Here is an 18,519-nt window from a genome sequence, read left to right as displayed (position 1 = left end):
AAAAAAAATCCTGCTAAATAGAAATACAAAAAAATAAGTACATGGAAATTTGTGAGCAGGAAACTGTGAACCTTGAATCACAGCGCTCCAACATCTGGATTAGCTTTTTGCTAGATTGTGCATCTCTTTAATCTTGTTCTGTAACCAACTGCTATCTCACCTATATTATAGTAATCTCAAGTAATCACTATTTCCTCACCCTTGTTCACTCATTTTTTCGCTGTTCTTCTTTCAAACACTGCCAAACCCCATATAATTCTCCATGTAATAGTTTTCGCAAGTTTTCACATCTTTCATAACATGCCTCTAATCCGGGGGTCAACAGAAAGGTTACACCACAGGCCATTTAAAAAAAACCAAAAATGAAAAGTTCACTTAAAGGGCAACACAGGTTTATAGCTGCAGTGGAGACATAGGCCTGTGTTTTTAAGTTGTTATTCACTTAGGAATAAGTGGTCAAATGGACATTTAATGCTAAAATGTTCCATTTAAAACTTCACTCTGTAGAAAAAATGTTTTACCTAATAGTTTCAGTTTAATTTTATCCTCATGTTGCTGAGACAAACTGTTTTAGACTGATTAAAGCTACACTTGGTTACTTTTATAAAAATACCTTTTTGCCATATCTGCTAAAACTGTCACTATATTCTGAAAAAAGTACTCCAAAACGACCCATCAGAGCCGAGGAGTCTCTAACACAGTCAATCATGTCAATCACAACTTAACTATACTGTTTAGCTGTAAAATGAGAAAGTTTGTAACCCAGCTGCCATGTTGGAAATGGTCTACCGAAGTACCAAGCACGCCCACCAGTCAGACTAGTGGTCTCATTTTACAGCTTAACAATACACTGAAGGCCCAGACACACTAACTTGACTTTAGAAGACTAGTGGCAATAAAAGCCCCCTGCTACGTCGCCTCACGTCGCCAGACCTTGACCAAGAAGTTTCACGTGAACACACCGGAAAAACCACAGCCGACAGCCAACTAGCGTACATTCGTGCATACATTCTGCCCCTGCGTGAAAGGCGGTAACTCTCCACACCAGCAGACAGAGGCGGTCTGTCATTTTGTCATTACAAAAGGAAAACTGGACGGCCATCTTTACACTAGTTAGGCAGCTAGCATATTAACAACACAATCCAGTGTTGAAAGAACAGAGTGTATATATACTGTGTGCCTGTGAACAAATACACAAACCATCAGAAAGAATTTCTGCTAAAGATCTTGATGGCTACAGAAAAATAATCTTACCCTATGGAAGAAGTTTGATTTGTTCTCACTCCCTCTTGACTTTAGTATTTGTTTACTTTCCTCATTTCCATTTGTCTTCTTGTGCGCTGAGCTGAACTGCTAATTAAAGTTCGGCTGATGCTGTCACCAGCCCCTTTTACACTGCCAGATTTTCGGTGAATGTTGGGCCGTTTTGCCGGCAAGCTGCGAGCGTTTAGACACACAGAGCTGGATTGGCAAGTTGATCCGAGGTGCCCAATTTTCCGCCTCGTAGGGTAGACATATTGGCGGAACCTTTTTGGTTTAAACAGAACGAGGCGGCCTTCTGCAACAGGAGGGGCTGTTGATGACACCGCATGTGCAACCCACTGGCGGTCGACTAACAGGAAACAGCTGATAGCAGGAATTAGCGAGCAGCTAGTAGCGCCCTCCTTGTCCTCGCAAACAAAGAGGCCATTAACCGTCAGATGACGGGGGCGGTGAAGGAAGGGCCGACTTATGAGAGAATCTCTGAAGGACTGACCAGCCGCGGCTTCCCTCCCACGTCACTGTTTACGTCACACGCTGAGCTACACGTTTTGTTACTTGCTCACGCCCCCCATTGCCCCGAAAAAGGCACATTCTGTATAAACAAAAGTAGGTAGGCGGCATTTTGCTGCACTCCCCGATTTTGTTTTTATACTGCCAATGCTGAGGGAGGACCACCGCTCGACCCGGCCAAGTCTTGGTTAAGGTGCTGGAAAAACAACTAAAATGTGAATTATACTGCCAATGCTGAAAAATTGGGCTTTCCTGCAAATTTGCACAATTCCGATTTAAAAAGGGCTACCGATTCAACATGCAGAATCTGCCAAAACAAAAGTTGACAGGGAGCCAACGGCAACCTCTGAAGCTGAAAAATGAAGCCAGTGCGGACGTGCCAAAAACGAAGTTCATCAAATGACCACTTAAGGCTGGTTCCAAAAACACGGAGTAAATCCCCAAAGACCTCCTTGTTTTAATGACCAGTTTTACAGCAGAAAAAACATGTTTACAGCCTGGTGTTAAAACTGTTTTGGTCTCTAAAGCTAATTTCAACATTAATGACTGTACAGGGGGCATTTTTTATATAACTGACCCATTTACCTTTTATTAAAGCTTATGCATTATGGAAGGGCGTGGTGGCTTGAGTGACGGGCTGTCTGCGAGGCGTCGCTGCATTCTGAGTCAGATCCTCTCCTCACTCCTCTATAGCTCCGCCCTCTCGTCCAAATTAAAAAAAACCAAGATGGCAACAGCTGAAATGCTGAACTCTGGGCTCAAACAGCAGTCCACAAAACAATGGGTGACATGATGGTAGCTATGTTCATTATTATGTGCAGTGTATGGCAACGAGCCAACAGAGTGAATATGATTTATTCGCAGATGTGCTCTGTGAGTGTAGTAACCGTTTCAGTAAACTTTTTTTAAACAAAGTTACCAACTATAGTTTTAACAGATCCCTGTGTGCAACGTCTTTGAGATACTCATGCAGGATGTAGTCTTTAAAAAGCTTTCTTGAGCTTACATGCAGACAGAGACATAACAATAGCAGATGTCTTGAAGGGACCAGGGCAGATTGAATCAGGTTGTATCGTTAATTAGCCTGTCTTGGATCCTGAGTTCTGTTATACCTTTGTTAGACCTTTTGATTCACCCCTCCCACATCCAGGTGTTTTAGTCTCGTCTTGATGTAATAGGATAAATCTTTGCTCTTGTGTGTCGATCTTCATTGAGAAGTCTACAGCTTTGTTATGAACTAGGTCCTCACTGTGCAGCGATTAAAACTCACCTGAAGCAGCCACAGAAATGGACCTGAAAGATTTTTATTTCTTTTACAACTCTAATTCTTTACCGGTTTTATAACCCACAGAAGAGCGACAGTAGACTTATAAATTATGATGATTGGGGATCAGACATTATCTCTAAAATTGAATAGTTAGCTCTGCAGCTTATAAAGCTACAATTAAAGACCACACCTTCTGATTAAAGTTATTTTCTTCTTAAAACCATGCAAATGAAAGGCAGATATTGAAAACCTAATTTTCAGTCCCAGCTGAACAGCAAGGCACTCTATGAGTCACGAGTCTCTGCATGTGATCGACATAGTTAGACAGTAGTTTACAGTCTTTATTAGAGCTCTAAGGTGGTGTCCTGTTAATATTGTTACCATATTGAGCCTTATAGTAATATCTTTGATCTGATCTTCTCTCCAGGAGACAACCTCCAGCTATCCCAAACGTGAAATAACAGTCCTCTGTCCTCAGAACTCCATTACCCATCCACCCCAGTGATCCCTCCAGCTGCAGCTCACTGCTGCCCAGAGACACTCATGACCTGTGTGATGTGTAATCCAGCTGAAGCACGATGCTGGGCTTCTCTCTGTCTCCTCCGGGAGCTGCTGTCTGCAAAATTCACTGAGGCTTGAGCCTGTTTTGTACATATTATCACCGGCCATAAATGCCGGAATGTGCTCGACCGTCTGCGGACTTTCTTCAAGTGCCTGAACTTTGTGTAAATAGAAATCCCAATTTTGAACTGTTCTTCTAAAAGAGAATACACACACACTATTTTCACTGTTTTTAAATAAACAGGTTTATTTTTGAACATGTATCCTGGTTTCTCATTATTTAAAGGTTTGAGATTAAAGAAGTTGTTTTCTATGGCAGCTATCAATTTAATCTATTTATTACTAATTTTAGTTTCTCCATAGCATTTCCACCTAGCCTGGGAAAAAAACCTTTACTTGCTTTAGCCAACAGCAGTGGTGTCCAAGGAAAAACAGGAGACCAAGGGGATGTTGCACAGGTCCCCAGCAAAGTGATAACTCATTTTCAGTTGAGTCATATTATGTGAGTGCAGATTCAACATTCACAGTATTGTTTTTCAAATCTTTATTATTTTACTTTTGTATGTTTTTTGGTCTACGACATTCCTGACATGATATTTCTGCATACTTCTAACTACAGAAACCTTTTAAATATTAAACTGCTCCACTCTTTGAGGCATTCCTGCGACGATTCTGTGTTTTCCTACATTTTTTTCTGCAATTTTTACTTCACTATTTCTTAAAAATGCAGTGATATTAATACAAAGCTTTTCTTCTTTCAGCTCTTTAAGACAATTCATCTCAACCTCCGGCTCTGACAGTATTACAGTTTAACTTCCAGCTGTTCGTGCGATGTCTTTCAGCTCTTATAATATTTGCAGTGAATGGTAAAAAAAACAACCTTCAAAATCTTTTCTAACCTACTCCACTTCTGCATACTTTTTTCTAGACTTTATTTAAGCCTTAACCAGGACACCAAGGAATTATACTTCTTTGTATATTTTTCAGTCAACTACTACTTTTGCACACTTAAAAAAAAACATTTAAATGTGAAAACGTTATGCTATTTATGATCATTTCTGCTTGTATTCAACACTTTACCCACCTTCTATGCTTTTTAAAGTGAAAAGCATTTTCTCTTTCAGATAATTAATCTCAAATTCCACTTTTAAACAACATTACAGTGTATTTCAGCCTGTAGCTTCTTCAGGTCATGCAATTCAGCGTCCAACTCTGCTAGTTTTGCACTTCAGTTTTTAGGTTTTTCAGCAGTGCAGTGCATTTGTGCTTCCAGAATCCTGTTTTCAGCAATGCTTTGCAAGTGAAGCTGTCTGCATGCACATACATTTAATGCAGGAAATGCATTTTCAAGTTAAAAATCTTAACATCATTCTGCTCCAACTGTAGATACCAAATATATTTTTTTGTTTAGTCTCCAAAAACTCATTATATCTGGGTCTTTTTAGGGCTCCCCACCTTAAAATGTTTGGGGGCCCCTGGTGAGCCAGTACTGGTTGTGTCTCCACGGAAATAAAACACAATCCAAACAGACAGGGAAAAAAAACAACCACTGACAACCGTGCAGTGTGTGACGTGCTGTTACTACGACGCACCCTCCTTGTTTCGTGGAATTGCGGTTCTGTGAGGAGAAACGAGGCCGCACAGTCACAGGCAGCTCGACTGAACTGTGTCAGAGTCGTCTGCTGCTAAATGGCGCCACCACAGCAGCCAACACCAACTGCAAAGCCCGCCGTCACGTCTCGCAGCAAGCCGGGGAAAGAAGAGGTGAAGGTATGACACCTAGCGTCCATCACACACACTGCGTGCGGTGCTGCGTTCAGGCTCTCTGGTGCTGCACACTTTATTTTGTGTTCACGTCATGAATTGGCTGCCATGCTGCGTTTTCTGAACATGAAAACTAGTCAAACAAAAGGTTTTTATTCTGTAGAAGTGAAGGAGAAAATTAAGACAAGATAATCCGCCGACATTTAATGTTAGCTGTACTTTAATATATTGAAACAAAACAAAAAAATGAAAAATAAACAAAAGCAACAACAGTTCCATTCTTCTTCACACTGACACAAGGAGGTTAAACATGGCGTAGAAGTTAAATAACTGGTCTTAACAGGGCAGAGAGCTGCTGCTGTGAGGTTTTTAGGCACCGTGACAGTTTCAACAGGTGTTTTCCATCAATGGGCAACGCCATGCTGACGTCACTGACCAGGGTGTGTCCGGGAATGCATCATGGTTACAAGGAAACTATGTTAGCCAATTTCTTTTTTAAATTCATGAAAGCAAATTTAGAAATAAAAAGCAGTATTCTGTTGTTTTCCTGGAGGATGTTGAGCAATGTGTGAAACTACTTTCAAATGTGACTCATATTTGTCTAGTGTGATTTACCTCTGCTCTTTTGTTACTGTGCTATTAGTGCACTGAATCTGTATTCTTCTTTTGTTTAACTAAATGAGAAAGAGAGCTGCATGTTCTCTGCCCTGTATGATGATCAACAGGAGGTTATACTAGACTTCTCCCAGATTTACTCATGTAATCCTAGAATATTGGAAAGGAGAGTTCACAACATTAAAATTAAATTAAATTAAAACTTAATTGCTGACCAGCACAACTCAAACACTTCTCTGCCACAGATTTGCTTGTCAAAAATTAAAATGAAATCAGCCTCATGTACAACTGACAATACATTTGAGGCTATTTTTTAATCATCGTTGATTACACTTGGACAGTAGCAGGTAAAAATGATCTTTTAATAACTCCTTTGTATTGGGAAAATCCTTTAAAATCAGAATTTGTACATTTACAGTTTGAAGCCACTAGGCTCGAGACTATGCATCCGTCCATTCACACACAACACCAACAACATACTGTACACAACAATAAAAACATGGAGCATCTCCCACAGATTATTAAAACATCACTGATATCAAATTAGTGCATAGCATCAGAATGTGTCCAGTAATGTACGTCTGCATCACGTTAGTTGATACCTTCCATATAAACTCTGAGGTCAACACTTGTAAGACAATAGCAGCTTGATCATTAAAAACACCTTCATGTTCTCTGTGAGAGTATAACAAGTTGTCGTGGCTGTCCAAGCAGATGTGGACCAGTGATAAAAGAGTTAACGTCTGTCAGTTTGTATCTACAGCACCAACATAACACTGCAAACTGACATTAAATTAATTCATATAAAATTCTCCCTTGGCTTACACATTAAATTTCCACTAGTGAATGAAGTGGCTGAGGTCCTCGTGAATCTCAGCCTCGTCCCAGGGCCCGTGGATGTTGTCCTTGTGCCTCTGCAGTCTAACTAGCAGCAGGGGGCAGAGTAATGTAACACTCCCTAAGGCCAGGGCTAAAAGCACGGCTCCCCCTGGCCACTGGGACCCCAGACCACCCACCCCTCCGATACACACTCCCACACACACCCCAGTAAAGTGCCTGGGTGCGTTCTCCCTCAGCCTCTGCAGCAAGCAGGGCCACAGTGCAAACATCAGCAGGGCACAGCTGAGCATGGCGAAGGTGTGCAGAGCCCCAGGTAACCTTGAGGCTAAACACACTGAGGCAAACAGGGCTGCGTTTAGGGAGAGGCTTCCTGGGGGTGAGGGCTGGGCGTAAGGGAACGACACCAGGTGGGCCAGCAGCATCATAGCAGACATGGCATACACTGTGTCCGTACTCACAGACTCAGTTAGTGTCTTTAAAACTGGCGAGAAGCCAAAGGTGAAGGAAAGAAAAATAGTGGCACTCTGTAAGTCAGCCAGACGAGTCCGGGGCTCACAGCCTGATTCCACTTGAGACGTCAAGGCTTGGTGCAGTCCGTAACCCAACAGGGCGCAGACAAGGCTGGTCCATATCAGCGTCTCAGGGGACAGCCGACCCTGTGAGGACAGCAGAGAGGTGGATTCAGTATGCATTTCATGTACACTATTTCATGCATTAAAAGCACAGTGTGCTCAGATATTTTCTAAAGCTTTACCTGCTCCATGTAGAGCCAGACTGAGATAAAAATGGCCACACAGGACAGCTGCTCACCGACGAAGCCTGCTTCTCTCACCACAGCCCAGTAGCGGTACTGCCGGATGCCCTCATTCCTCCGTAATTCCTCCAAGAACCGCTGGTCTACATAGTTATCAGGGAATGGCTGTCGCTCCCACAGCACCTTCCGCCAGGGCACAGCTGGACCTGGGGCACTGTCTGGCCCCATCACCCTGACAAAACACAAATACAGTCAGATTTGTCGACGAGGATTTTACTTAACCGGCACTCAAAGTAGCTCAGTGTTAACCATCATTTTACTAAACACTTAGCTTTATAGAGAGTGCTGTACAAGCAGAAGAACAATAACAGAAGAGACAGTGGTTTATCACACCGACCAAAATATTAGAAAATGTACAGATATTAAAGGGGACCACCACCTAAATTAAGAATTCCAATGTGTTATTTTCATGGCCTAGGAAAGTTCAATTAATATTTGTGAACATGAGCTACTCTCTCTCAAAGCCAGAAACCAGAGGAGGAAGTCTCAAACTATGATGTCATAGAATATAAAGTATGGAGCTGCTCCATACACAATGAATAGGAGACTGATTTTGTGGACGCACATAATGTTTGTTTTCATTTTTATACCCAAATGAGCTTTATTCAAATGTAATGTTCTCAGTTGTGAAACAGAAAATGTCCCCATATACTCTGAACACTCCCCTGAGTGCTCTCAGCGCCATCTACAATATCTTTCCCAATTCACTCTCTATGGAGCAGCTCCAGATTTTACACCCTATGATATCACAAATTTGAGTTTTAGTGCTCTTGATTTTGGATTTGAGAGAGAGTTGTTCATGCTTACTAATATTTTTGGACTCTCTTGGACCATAGGAATAACATGTATTCTGAAAATGCACATTTTTTATTGTATATTGATCAACATCCTGTGGGAAAACAACAAAACAAGTTGGGTTTTTTATTGCTAAATTTACTTTTATGAATAAAACATTGGCATTATTGAATTTATTATACCAAAAAATGTCTTATTGTCGTGGGGTTTTAAAGAAACCAAACACCACATTGTCCCATAAGAATGTTAAATCTTTAAAGTAGAGCAGTTAGTGTTTAAGTCTTTATTATCGCTATTCCTTCCTGTAGCAATTGACAGGGTAATACTTATAAATAATTATAAAAGACACCTGTTTGACCCCATTCACGATTAGTCATCAAGACCTTCTTCCAATAAGTTATATATCATTTCTAAACAGATTTTAATGTGTAATGACAGGTGGAAGACAGACATCTCTTTGAACTAGTTTGTGCTAATTTGTCTGAGCTTATTTTAAATATTAGCTTGGATGCTAACAGGCTATCTGTAATGTAATGAATACATTAATTGTTTCATTAACAGCCTGAGTCTACACAGTTTGCTGAAAGAGACATGTACTCTAACTCGAATCACATGTGATGTGTTGCGGTCAGGTGAAGCAATCTTTTCTGAACAGATTTAACTGTAACTTAACATACCCCGGTGCTGCTAGCATGAAACTATCGGTACTTCCGTGTTTGACGCGACAATAAAACCAGATATTCCATGTGTACACGCGTGTTTCTGAACACTAATACGTTGACGGTCTGTCTAACAATCTCCATAAATATCTCAAAATGTTTTTCCGCCTACCTGAGATGGGATTTTGTTGAGCGCGTATGCTACAATCTCATCCTGTCAGTTTTCCGGAAGTGGTTAGCAGAGCAACTGCTTTTTCTTCTTCTTCGATTTTAAAGGTGGTTCGCAAACCCGCTTTAAAGGTGCATACCACCACCTACTGTGTCAGTGTGTAGAGTCGTGGCGTTAAATGTACCATGTAAAGAATAGAGAATTAAAAGAAGTAAGAATAGGACATTGAAATAGATTTATGTAAATATAAATCTCAAACCTTTACAATGTTAACACCAGTACTTAATATATTAAGAATAAAATATATTCTTCGCTGTGCTGAGTCTGTAAGTGTGTAAAAATATACAAATATGTGCATTGTGCTACATTACACTGTGTAAACTAGTGTTACATTCAGAAATATAAAATATGTATTACACTATAATGGTTACAACAATATATACATCGATAGAATAAAGCCAAGAAAAAGAATAGGTATAAGAAGTATGTACAGTTCTGTGCATTTTAAGTTGAATAAATAAATACATTCAGAGGTGTTAAGAATATTGCACAGTTGATTAATTGCAGAGTATTGTGGCTGTTGAATTAAAAACTGATTAACCATGCTACATTTACCTCCTGCGCCCTGTTCCTGTTGTTGGATTCTTTAAAAAGGAACGTTACAATCTGTCACCGTCTTCCTTTTCCTTTGACAAGGTGTCTGTGGTGAACATATGTTGCCCCTTCTCTGCGGACAGACCAGCCAATAACCAAAACATGCCTGCAGGAAGGTAACCTGTGATTATTCTCATCATGCCGACTGCTTAAATACATGTGCCATGTTTACTGTGATATTTATCCATAACTGTGTGTGTGTATTCAGATTCAGATTCAGAATACTTTATTAATCCCCGGGGGGAAATTGTTTTTGTTCCAATGCTCCGTGCAAAGTAGAAATAGAAATACAGCATGAATGGAAACAAGAGATAAAGATGAAGATATAAATAAAATACTAAAATAGACAATGAAATAAGTAAAATAAATATTATATCTGTATATCTGTCAAATAACAGAATCCTACAGCAGAGACCAAAGCCCTCTGTCTCCAACGTGACAACTCAAGCGAGCAGGAAAACTGTCAGCCTCGGCACGGTGGCAAAGGAACCACAAACTCCAAATGCCACGGTAAATTAATCAGATTTGAAATCTTGCATTTACACTTAATGAGAAGGAACATTTACTCTGACTTTGACTTAGTCACAACGTGTTTGAGTTTTGCCCTAATCTCTTCACCAATCCATCTGCACCTCGCCTATCTTTGATTCTAGTTGAGGATAGGTCCGTGCCTTAACAAAGACACCGTTTCCAGAGGTACTGGATCATTCACAAAACATCTGATGTGCCGGTAAGTGTCATTAATCAAGGTGTAACGACGTGAGGATGAGTAGTGCTGATGACCAGAACAAGCTCAACATCACTTCCTCTCCTTTCAGGCCTCCTCGGCTTCGTCCGCTGTGCTGGACAGAGGTCTCCAGCTCAGCCAGCTCAGCACTAGAGGAGTGTTTAATCATCAGACCTGTGACTCTGCACAACCCGATCCAGAGGAAGACACCAGCTAGTCGTGCAGCTTGATGATTGGGTCAGTTCAGCTTCATCTAAGCTGCTGCATGCTTCAAGACACCTTCCCTTTCCTACAGGTATCTGCATTACAGAGTGATATACTGTCTCCACACGCAATACAATAATTTAATTAAATACATGTTTTTGCTCAGTAGGAACACAATAAGACACACAAGTCAGAAAAATGAATGATTGTTTAATTTATACACATTTACAACTACAGGACATAAGTTGAATAAATATCTTTCGATGGTTCCCTCTTCCCCCACTGCACCATCAGAGAAGTAAAAATACTTTTCAAAGACAGTTTGGCTGTTGACCCAGAGACTTTAACAATGTCCTACTCAGCAACTTATAAAATACTTTAAAAATATTTCTTTATTTTTGTAGAACTTTGAAGCACTTTAAAATAAATCAGTAACTGCTTTTAAAGTTCAAGTGTGCAGGATTTAGGGGCATCTAGTGGTGAGGTGACAGAACTGCATCTCCTTCAGTGTGCCAAACATGTCGGAGAAAAAGAAATGTGAACGGTGCTATCTAGAGCCAGCGTTTGGTTTGTCCATTCTGGGCTACTGTAAAACAACATGGCGGACTCTGTGGAAGAAAACCTGCTCTGTGTGTAGATATATAAATGGCTCATTCTAAGGCAACAAAAAAACTCAAAAAATCTTACTATTATGAACTAATGAAATCATAGTTATGAATATTATATACCCTTGCTGCCACCAGATGCCCCTGACTCCTACACACTGGACCTTTAACTGCAACTTTATAGTACTAAACTATCAAAGATGTATAGAATCTCAACATACAGTACTTAAATTAGACACTGGATACCACAGAGAGATCAGGTGTGCAGAGGAATAGAGAATGGTAGTACACACTTAAACTGAGGCATACAATGACTGTTTCTTTCAACAATAGGCATCCTATATGTTATCGCAGTGACCTACAATACTTCTTACTTACTGTGTGGTAAAAAATTTGGTTTTACAGCACTTAGTTCCAACGTAAGGCCCTGATCACACAGAAAGCGTTTTGCAGGTTGCACTGACTTTTTTTTTTTTTTTAATTGAATGCCACAGTAATTAGTATCTAGTTCCTAAAATGTTGAGGCAGAGGGTACTTGCTGTAGCTCCGGTTGAGGGTGAGAGGCTGTCAGTAGATAAACAGAGATCTGTGTGGGTACATGAGACCCTAAAAAAGAGGCTGGATCACAGGAAGCACCACCAGTTGGTCCAGGAGCTTTGCTTCCATGATGGACGTTTACGGGCATATTTTAGGATGACTTGGAGGCAGTTTGACAACCTGCTGTCAATCGTCAGGTTGTATAGCTCTGGGTATCCAGCAACCGCTACCACCAGATTCTCCTTCATTGCTTACCAATTGTAAACTTGTTGTCGTGACCACCGCAGAAGGCCCGCCTCTCAAATCATCCAATGGGACACTGGGAAAAAAGAGATGACGTGGGGTGATTTTCTGCTCCGAGTTGAAGTTTTTTCAACTCGAAGAGCTCAGAGAGATCCGGCAAAAATGCCACACGCCTTGAGCGCAGAAACACGAGACGCATAGCAACGCAAAAACAGCGAGCGAAAAGCTTCATTCTCATTAAAACAATTACAAAAAGCCGCCTTCAGCTGCTAAAACGCTTTCTGTGTGATCAGGGCCTAAGGCTGTTAAATTATGAAGGCATGAACTCACTGTTTGATCTTTATCTTACAGCACAGGGCAAAAGATGGCAACAAGAGCATCCAGCAGGGTAGTGACGAACCGCCTGTGGAGCCCAGTAACAACAATAAAAGTAATCCGTTCACAAGCCACGGTACTGTCTTAATACCAAATAAGCAACCAATGAGACAAAAAAACCTGTTGAGCAGTTCTTTAACTCTCATATCAGAACAAGCTGTGGACCCGTTTAAGATGGTCCCCGATTAAAAACACTCAGGGGCCCATTGTGTTTAATTGTGCTCTACGAATATGAAGACAAAAATATAAGTTCTGTGGCATCAGAGACAGTGCAATGATCAGATGTTAGTTTGTAACGATGGCTGATAAAACGGGAATACCCAACGAAATACAAACGCATTTAAAAAGAACGCTGACGTAGCCAAGGCAGCGAGTGGCTCGTGCATATTAAACTCAGCAGTGCACCCATGTAGTAGTGGTAATGACCTTCCAGGTGACGGTAAGATAGAAATAGACACCAGAGAGACAGGCAGGCCCAACATCTTCACACAGTAGGTGGCTGTAAAAAGACACCCGCCAGCAGCAGTGAGGCTTCACAGAGGAGGGCAGCTGCCATTTAGGCCACAAGTCATGGCAGAGGAAAGTAGAGCAGTAGTCATTAAGAGATTTGGAGATGACCCATTTCCTTTACTCCTACTCCATGGCCCCATGAGTGCCAAAGATTAGCAGCGTGGTCCTACCTAGACACCTGACTTTTTTTGTGTTGGCATGAAAGGAAAAGTGTGACTAAATTTCTTTAAAACAACATCAATGTCAACAGCAATGGAGGAAATATTCAAAGGCCTCACTGACTGGCAAAAGGCTGGCAGCTAAACACAAACCACGAAGGCGTCTTAGTAACACAAAGGTACGACCATATGGGGGAAGACTTGATGACAGACTGATTGCACTTCCCACTCTTATTTGGCAGAAATAAATCAAATTCTTCAGACAACATATTATTTCTTCATCTAGTTTATCTCAAATAAAAACATGTCCAAAGAAAAGAGGACATTTTGTTTTTGCAATCGGCCTTTTAACGTTAGAAAAATAGTCACATCGTAAACATGCATGTTATGTCACTTTCTGCGAAGAATCACAGCCACTAGGGAGGACTATAAAACAACATACAAGTTTTAAAGAGAGACTAAGAGACTTTTGTTCTGTAGCAAAGTTTGCAAAGTTGAGGGGCAGACAGTTATAAGTTCACGTTCCAAATCAGGGACTCCCACTGTCCCACAAACTCCAGTTGACTGAGGACCAGAGCAACAACAGAGGTGACACTGTCATTAAGAATGTCAAAATGTCTGTTTGTGTGTGTGTGTGTGTGTGTGTGTGTGTGTGTGTGTGTGTGTGTGTGCATGTGTGTGTGCGTGCGTGTACAGATGACATCTTGTTTTAAACGTCACAAGCCAGGAGATCTGCTGAAAAAAATACCAAAGGTATCCGAGGGCAAGTGCGTTAGTTTCTCTCCCTCTGTCCCTCCGTTTGGGGTGGTGTTATGTGCGGATTTTTTTATCTTCAAACAGCGAGCGGACCAGGTAGACCTGAACCGCCGATACCAACATCATAACAATGAGATTTATGACAGACCAAAAGTTCACCCTGTCAAAGTTACTCTCCTGGATGTTTCTGTCGCGAGCCTCGAACGCCCGCAGCACCGTCTGGATGTGCACGCTCTTGCCCAGCCGAGCCTTCACGTTGTTGATGGTGTCCTGGAGGAGAAGACACACACAGGTCAGACTGAACAAACTAAATGCACACACTCACAAAGCAGAGTGATTACACACAGCTTTGAGTCTGGAAGCAAAGCAGCTCAGTCAGGTGTGTTCCTTCTTCCATGAAAAAAAAAAACTTCCTGCACAGCTGAAACACACATTTCCTGTCTTTTTAAGCGAGGCCTATGTGACCTCTGACACAAATTAAGACAGTTCCTGGTGAAGGGGCGGTGCAGGCCATTGTGGTGCAAGATGAAACAATTGGCTGCCTTCAGCCAATAGGTGAGGGTTCATGACATTTTCTATTCTTGTAACACTCTGCTTGTGACTTTGCATGTATAAGGGTTTTTCCACGGGTTGGTCCGTTTTTAGCTGCCCTGTGCCAACATGCGTTTCCATGCCAACCCGTGACGGTCCTCTCCCCTGAGATGTGTCCTCAGTGGTTAGACTCCTGCATGTCTGTGCTGCAGACTAGAGACAGCTGTTCTTATAAAGTTTTTGTGCGTTCGGCTCTCAGTACTTTTGAAACTTCTCCCTGCAGCTCCCTACACTTTCACTCTAATGTTCATGTTTGTATGTTTTATTGTATACTTATCACTTAAAGCTGTGTTAATTTACTGCTAATGCAAAGCCAACATTTCCTCTATTGCTGCTTTACATTGAAAGCTTTCCATTTGCGAACCTGTGGGATGCTTTTACTGTCGAGAAATTATAGGAAATGTGTGTGTTTCATTAGCAGTATTATCCTTCAGTATAACCACGTCTCATCAACCAGATATGGACTGGTAGGCTTGGGCAGTATATAATTTTTCATACCGTCATAGCTTCCTGACATTTCACCAGGGTATACATATATGACGGTATTTGTTTAACAAAAAAACAAAACAAAAAACAAAACGTAAAAGCTGAGCTGCTGGTGATAGAAGTCACGCAGTATATTTACATGTACAGTTAGTGGACTACTGTCCTTGTCCCAGTATACAAGCACGGGAGGGGAATCGATTTGTTAACTGAAGTATGTCCGACTCCTCTACGATAGGTGGCGATATGCCCTCTTTCAGCTTGTTACTATTGGACCTTAACAATCGAGTGTCGTCCAACTGTTCCACCTCTTTTTTTTTTCTTAACAGGTCGCCATTCTGTGTTTTCATCATCCATTTATTTAAAAATATTTAGGTCTTTCAGCTGACACAGCATAAACTGTCTCCTCGTACGTCCAAAAAAGCACAGCTCTGGATGTAGATTTCACCACGTTGCTACTGGCTTCTTCTTCTGTTACACATTTAATGCTATCAGACTTCCAGGTCAAAGCCAGAGGAGGAAACTGTGGAGCATGTGCAGAGCACCTCGGCCACTTTTGGTCTGACTGACTGAATTTACACACGAGTAATTCGACTCCTAATCGCACTATCTGGGCGTGTTTTAGAAATCTGATTTAGTACAGTTTCAGTCCGACTAACATGTTTACATGTATTTTAAAAGTCCGGTTTTTAGTTGGACTGACACAATTAAATCGATTTTCTCTAATGTCATGTAAACGCACTAATTGTATCATGTATGTCATTGTCTGTGCTACAGTGCTGTGTTTCTAATACGCAAGTCGCCTACTTCGACAAGTCTTGCTGAGTTTAAATACTTACGCCCCACAAAATAACGAACAGATAGGAGGACCCAGTGAAACATGTTGCTGCAGTGGGTACCGACACAATAATGGGCTGAACAAAATAGATGTGTTGGATAAAATCACGTGGCTTATAACTGCTTTTGTAGTTGGAGGACGTCATGTCAAGATAAAGTTACACGTGGCAATACTCCAGAACATGGGCAGAGGAATTTAGCTTTTTTCCCAGTCCTGTAACGTTATCCTCACCACCCACAGTCGCCATCTTTCTCAACTCAGCTGCCAGCTCCACCACTAAAGACTGACCTCTGGTGGCATGAGCTGTGCACTACATTGCCTAAAACATAGTGAGCAGTTAGAAATATTGCAGGAAAGGAAATACAAACAGAGACAGTGTCAGTGAGCTAAAAATAGCTACAGGTGACAGGCTCTTACTTTAGTTTGAGACCAGCACATCTTCAACATGTCACTGAGATAACACACTTTTACTTTGCTCTGCTGTGCATCGAGAAAACACACTGTGTCAGCGCCTCTCAGTACTACTATATGGTTGGCAGTCTGTTGGGTCGCTTTGCATCCTCTATGTCACCCTGCGAGCACAGGTGGCACAGTGACAAATATCTCAACGGCAGAGAAGAGGGACAAAGTCTAAAACACCTAACAAAACAACTTAACTTAGTTCCCACACAAACAAACCTATTACACAACAACTCTGGAATGTGTTGCATGTCAAATTTGGCTGCCCCCTTACCATAATGTCTTCCAGCCTCATGTCCAGCGTGTCCACCCCATGGACATACTCCTTCCAGTCGTCTGGGTCTTCATCCGTGTCCATGTTGTCCAGGATCAACTCGAAGAAGATGAGCTTCTCGGAGACGGAGCTGAACGTGTTGTCAAAGCAGAACATATAGTCTCCGTCCTCGGTCTCAACTCTGGAGGAACGCACAGGCAGTTAAGAGTGTGCACGTGTGTCTGTGTCGGTAATGTGTGCACCCCTCGATCACCTGTGACTTACGTGTGCACTCCATCTGACTTGCGGTAGTCACTGAACAGCACTTGGCCAGACGGGGAGGAGATGAAGAAGTCTACATCGAGACCTGCTCCGTCCAATACCTGTGGACATTGGAAGACATTCACACGTGAGAAGTTAGAGAAAATGTTTGCCAGAACATATGCAAGTTTGTGTGGGCTGACATCTTCTCCAGACTAATTAAACATTAGTCTCAAGGTCTTCCACATGCTCCACTGGAAGCGATGATGCCTTGTCCTCCAGGGTAGACACTACATCAGATATACAAATGCTTGGGAAGTGTCCCACAGGCAGCAACAAAAGACACCTCCCTGACATCGCCTAACTTTTACAGACAGCAGAGAGTGAGGCTCAGAGGTTGATTCAGTGCTGCAAGCTGCACACTGACCGGCTCAACAGGTTCCCAACAATATGGAAATAGAGGTTGGAGCCACATAACCTGCTGGGTGTCTTACTCAGAGGAAAATGTGATTCAGCATAAACCAGTGTGGTTTGAATTATTGTTATCTGTAGATGAGAATGCACTGTGATGTAAATTTGAACACCAACCACAAAAAAAGGATCAGCAACAAGTGTAATGTCAGGTCAGTGTTTACTCTCGCTGAGGGGTTATCAGTGATGTTGCAGACTGCAGAAAGAGAGAAGTAGTTTAGGTTCGCTCTGTTATGATTTTATCAGGATTATCCCCTTTATGTGAGTGTGTTTTACCTGATATTCAATCTCCAGGGACGCATCCTTCTTCATGGTCTGGTAGAAACACTCCTTGCGACCGGCGGGTAGAGTGAACGTGAAGTCGCTGTCTAAAGACTGAGAGAAGGCAGCCACCACCACAAACCTCTCCGAGACCAGAGCAACAAACACGGACAGGACACTCAGAATCACCCGGACTACCTCCATGGTCAACCTTAAAGTCCAAAAGAGCCAAAATGGCGGTACAGTTACTAGCTACTGTGTTAGAAAGTGTGCGGCGGGGAGGCTAGTTATGTTCGCCCAAACTTCACTTCTGTTGAAATGTTCTCACACTAACTACTGACGACTGTCGACAGCTCAGGACCCCGCCTGTTTAAAAACACAAAACATTTTTTATTTTTACTTAAAATTATGTCGGATTAAACAAGTATTTTTTAGGATACAGTTTTATTTGTTTTGTATTGATCGTTCGATTTTAATTAGCTACTATATAAAATACAGGCACATTTTTTAGGGCTCTTTGCGCATTGCACTCTGGGATATGTAGTTATTCCTTTCCGTGTGGCGCAAACAGAAGAAACCAGAACAAATGTCTTTGTTTTTGATAACAAAAGTCAAATTTTCCAATACAAGATCACATTTAAAGAAATACGAGAGAATTGACAACATTTATGATGTTTGATAGGCTATTTATTTTTGAACATGTACAATCAAGCAAGCAGACAAAGAAAGCAGTATTTAGGCTACTAATAAAAAAAAAATCATAATTAAAAGCAATTGTCAGTGTATAGTTACTTTGATTTACATAATGGAAAAGGAGCGGGAGGAAGTATTAAGTCATTAAATCCAGCCCTTCGCCATAAGTAATTGAGATAAATG

General features: G+C 41.5%; 3 protein-coding genes across 5 annotated transcripts in view; 1 reads left to right on the top strand and 2 right to left on the bottom strand.

Annotated features, from left to right (window-relative positions):
- dnm3a (dynamin 3a) overlaps positions 1–3,858 on the top strand; it is a 28,494-nt gene extending 24,636 nt beyond the window's left edge. For both annotated transcript variants that reach the window (XM_050055482.1, XM_050055480.1), the window contains one exon: positions 3,468–3,858. In XM_050055482.1, coding sequence (XP_049911439.1) covers positions 3,468–3,501 — 34 coding nt within the window. In that variant the 3' untranslated portion in view covers positions 3,502–3,858. The remainder of the gene's footprint in view (positions 1–3,467) is intronic.
- A 2,117-nt stretch (positions 3,859–5,975) lies between these two features.
- Positions 5,976–9,348, bottom strand: pigc (phosphatidylinositol glycan anchor biosynthesis, class C). Of its 2 annotated transcripts, none has more exons than XM_050055730.1 (3): positions 9,261–9,348; positions 7,575–7,806; positions 5,976–7,476 (listed from the first exon to the last, which is right to left on the bottom strand). In XM_050055730.1, the coding sequence occupies exons 2-3, from the start codon at positions 7,800–7,802 to the stop codon at positions 6,820–6,822; spliced, it is 885 nt and encodes a 294-aa protein (XP_049911687.1). In that variant the 5' UTR covers positions 7,803–7,806; positions 9,261–9,348; the 3' UTR covers positions 5,976–6,819. The 2 variants fall into 2 exon arrangements, with proteins under 2 accessions (XP_049911687.1, XP_049911685.1); XM_050055728.1 differs by lacking the exon at positions 9,261–9,348 and adding an exon at positions 9,107–9,245.
- Positions 9,349–11,039: 1,691 nt separating this feature from the next.
- On the bottom strand, positions 11,040–17,990 carry tmed5 (transmembrane p24 trafficking protein 5). Its single transcript, XM_050055200.1, has 4 exons — positions 17,659–17,990; positions 16,936–17,033; positions 16,672–16,852; positions 11,040–14,296 (listed from the first exon to the last, which is right to left on the bottom strand). Exons 1-4 carry the CDS (start codon positions 17,845–17,847, stop codon positions 14,081–14,083), a joined length of 684 nt encoding a protein of 227 aa, XP_049911157.1. The 5' UTR covers positions 17,848–17,990; the 3' UTR covers positions 11,040–14,080.
- Positions 17,991–18,519: the final 529 nt, after the last annotated feature.

The sequence above is a fragment of the Epinephelus moara genome, chromosome 10, assembly GCF_006386435.1.
Source record: "Epinephelus moara isolate mb chromosome 10, YSFRI_EMoa_1.0, whole genome shotgun sequence".
NCBI classification, from domain to species: domain Eukaryota; kingdom Metazoa; phylum Chordata; class Actinopteri; order Perciformes; family Serranidae; genus Epinephelus; species Epinephelus moara.
This window is presented reverse-complemented; position numbering and strand designations above follow the sequence as displayed.

Bases quoted from the DNA above. Each gene is read 5' to 3' on its own strand.
- pigc (XM_050055728.1), bottom strand. The intron at 7,477-7,574 runs GTAAAGCTTTAG...CTGTCCTCACAG, and splicing joins TCTGGCTCTACATGGAGCAG to GGTCGGCTGTCCCCTGAGAC.
- tmed5 (XM_050055200.1), bottom strand. From the start codon at position 17,847: ATGGAGGTAGTCCGGGTGATTCTGAGTGTCCTGTCCGTGTTTGTTGCT. The intron at 17,034-17,658 runs GTAAAACACACT...CAATGTCCACAG, and splicing joins CCCTGGAGATTGAATATCAG to GTATTGGACGGAGCAGGTCT. The intron at 16,853-16,935 runs GTAAGTCACAGG...GCGTTCCTCCAG, and splicing joins AAGTCAGATGGAGTGCACAC to AGTTGAGACCGAGGACGGAG.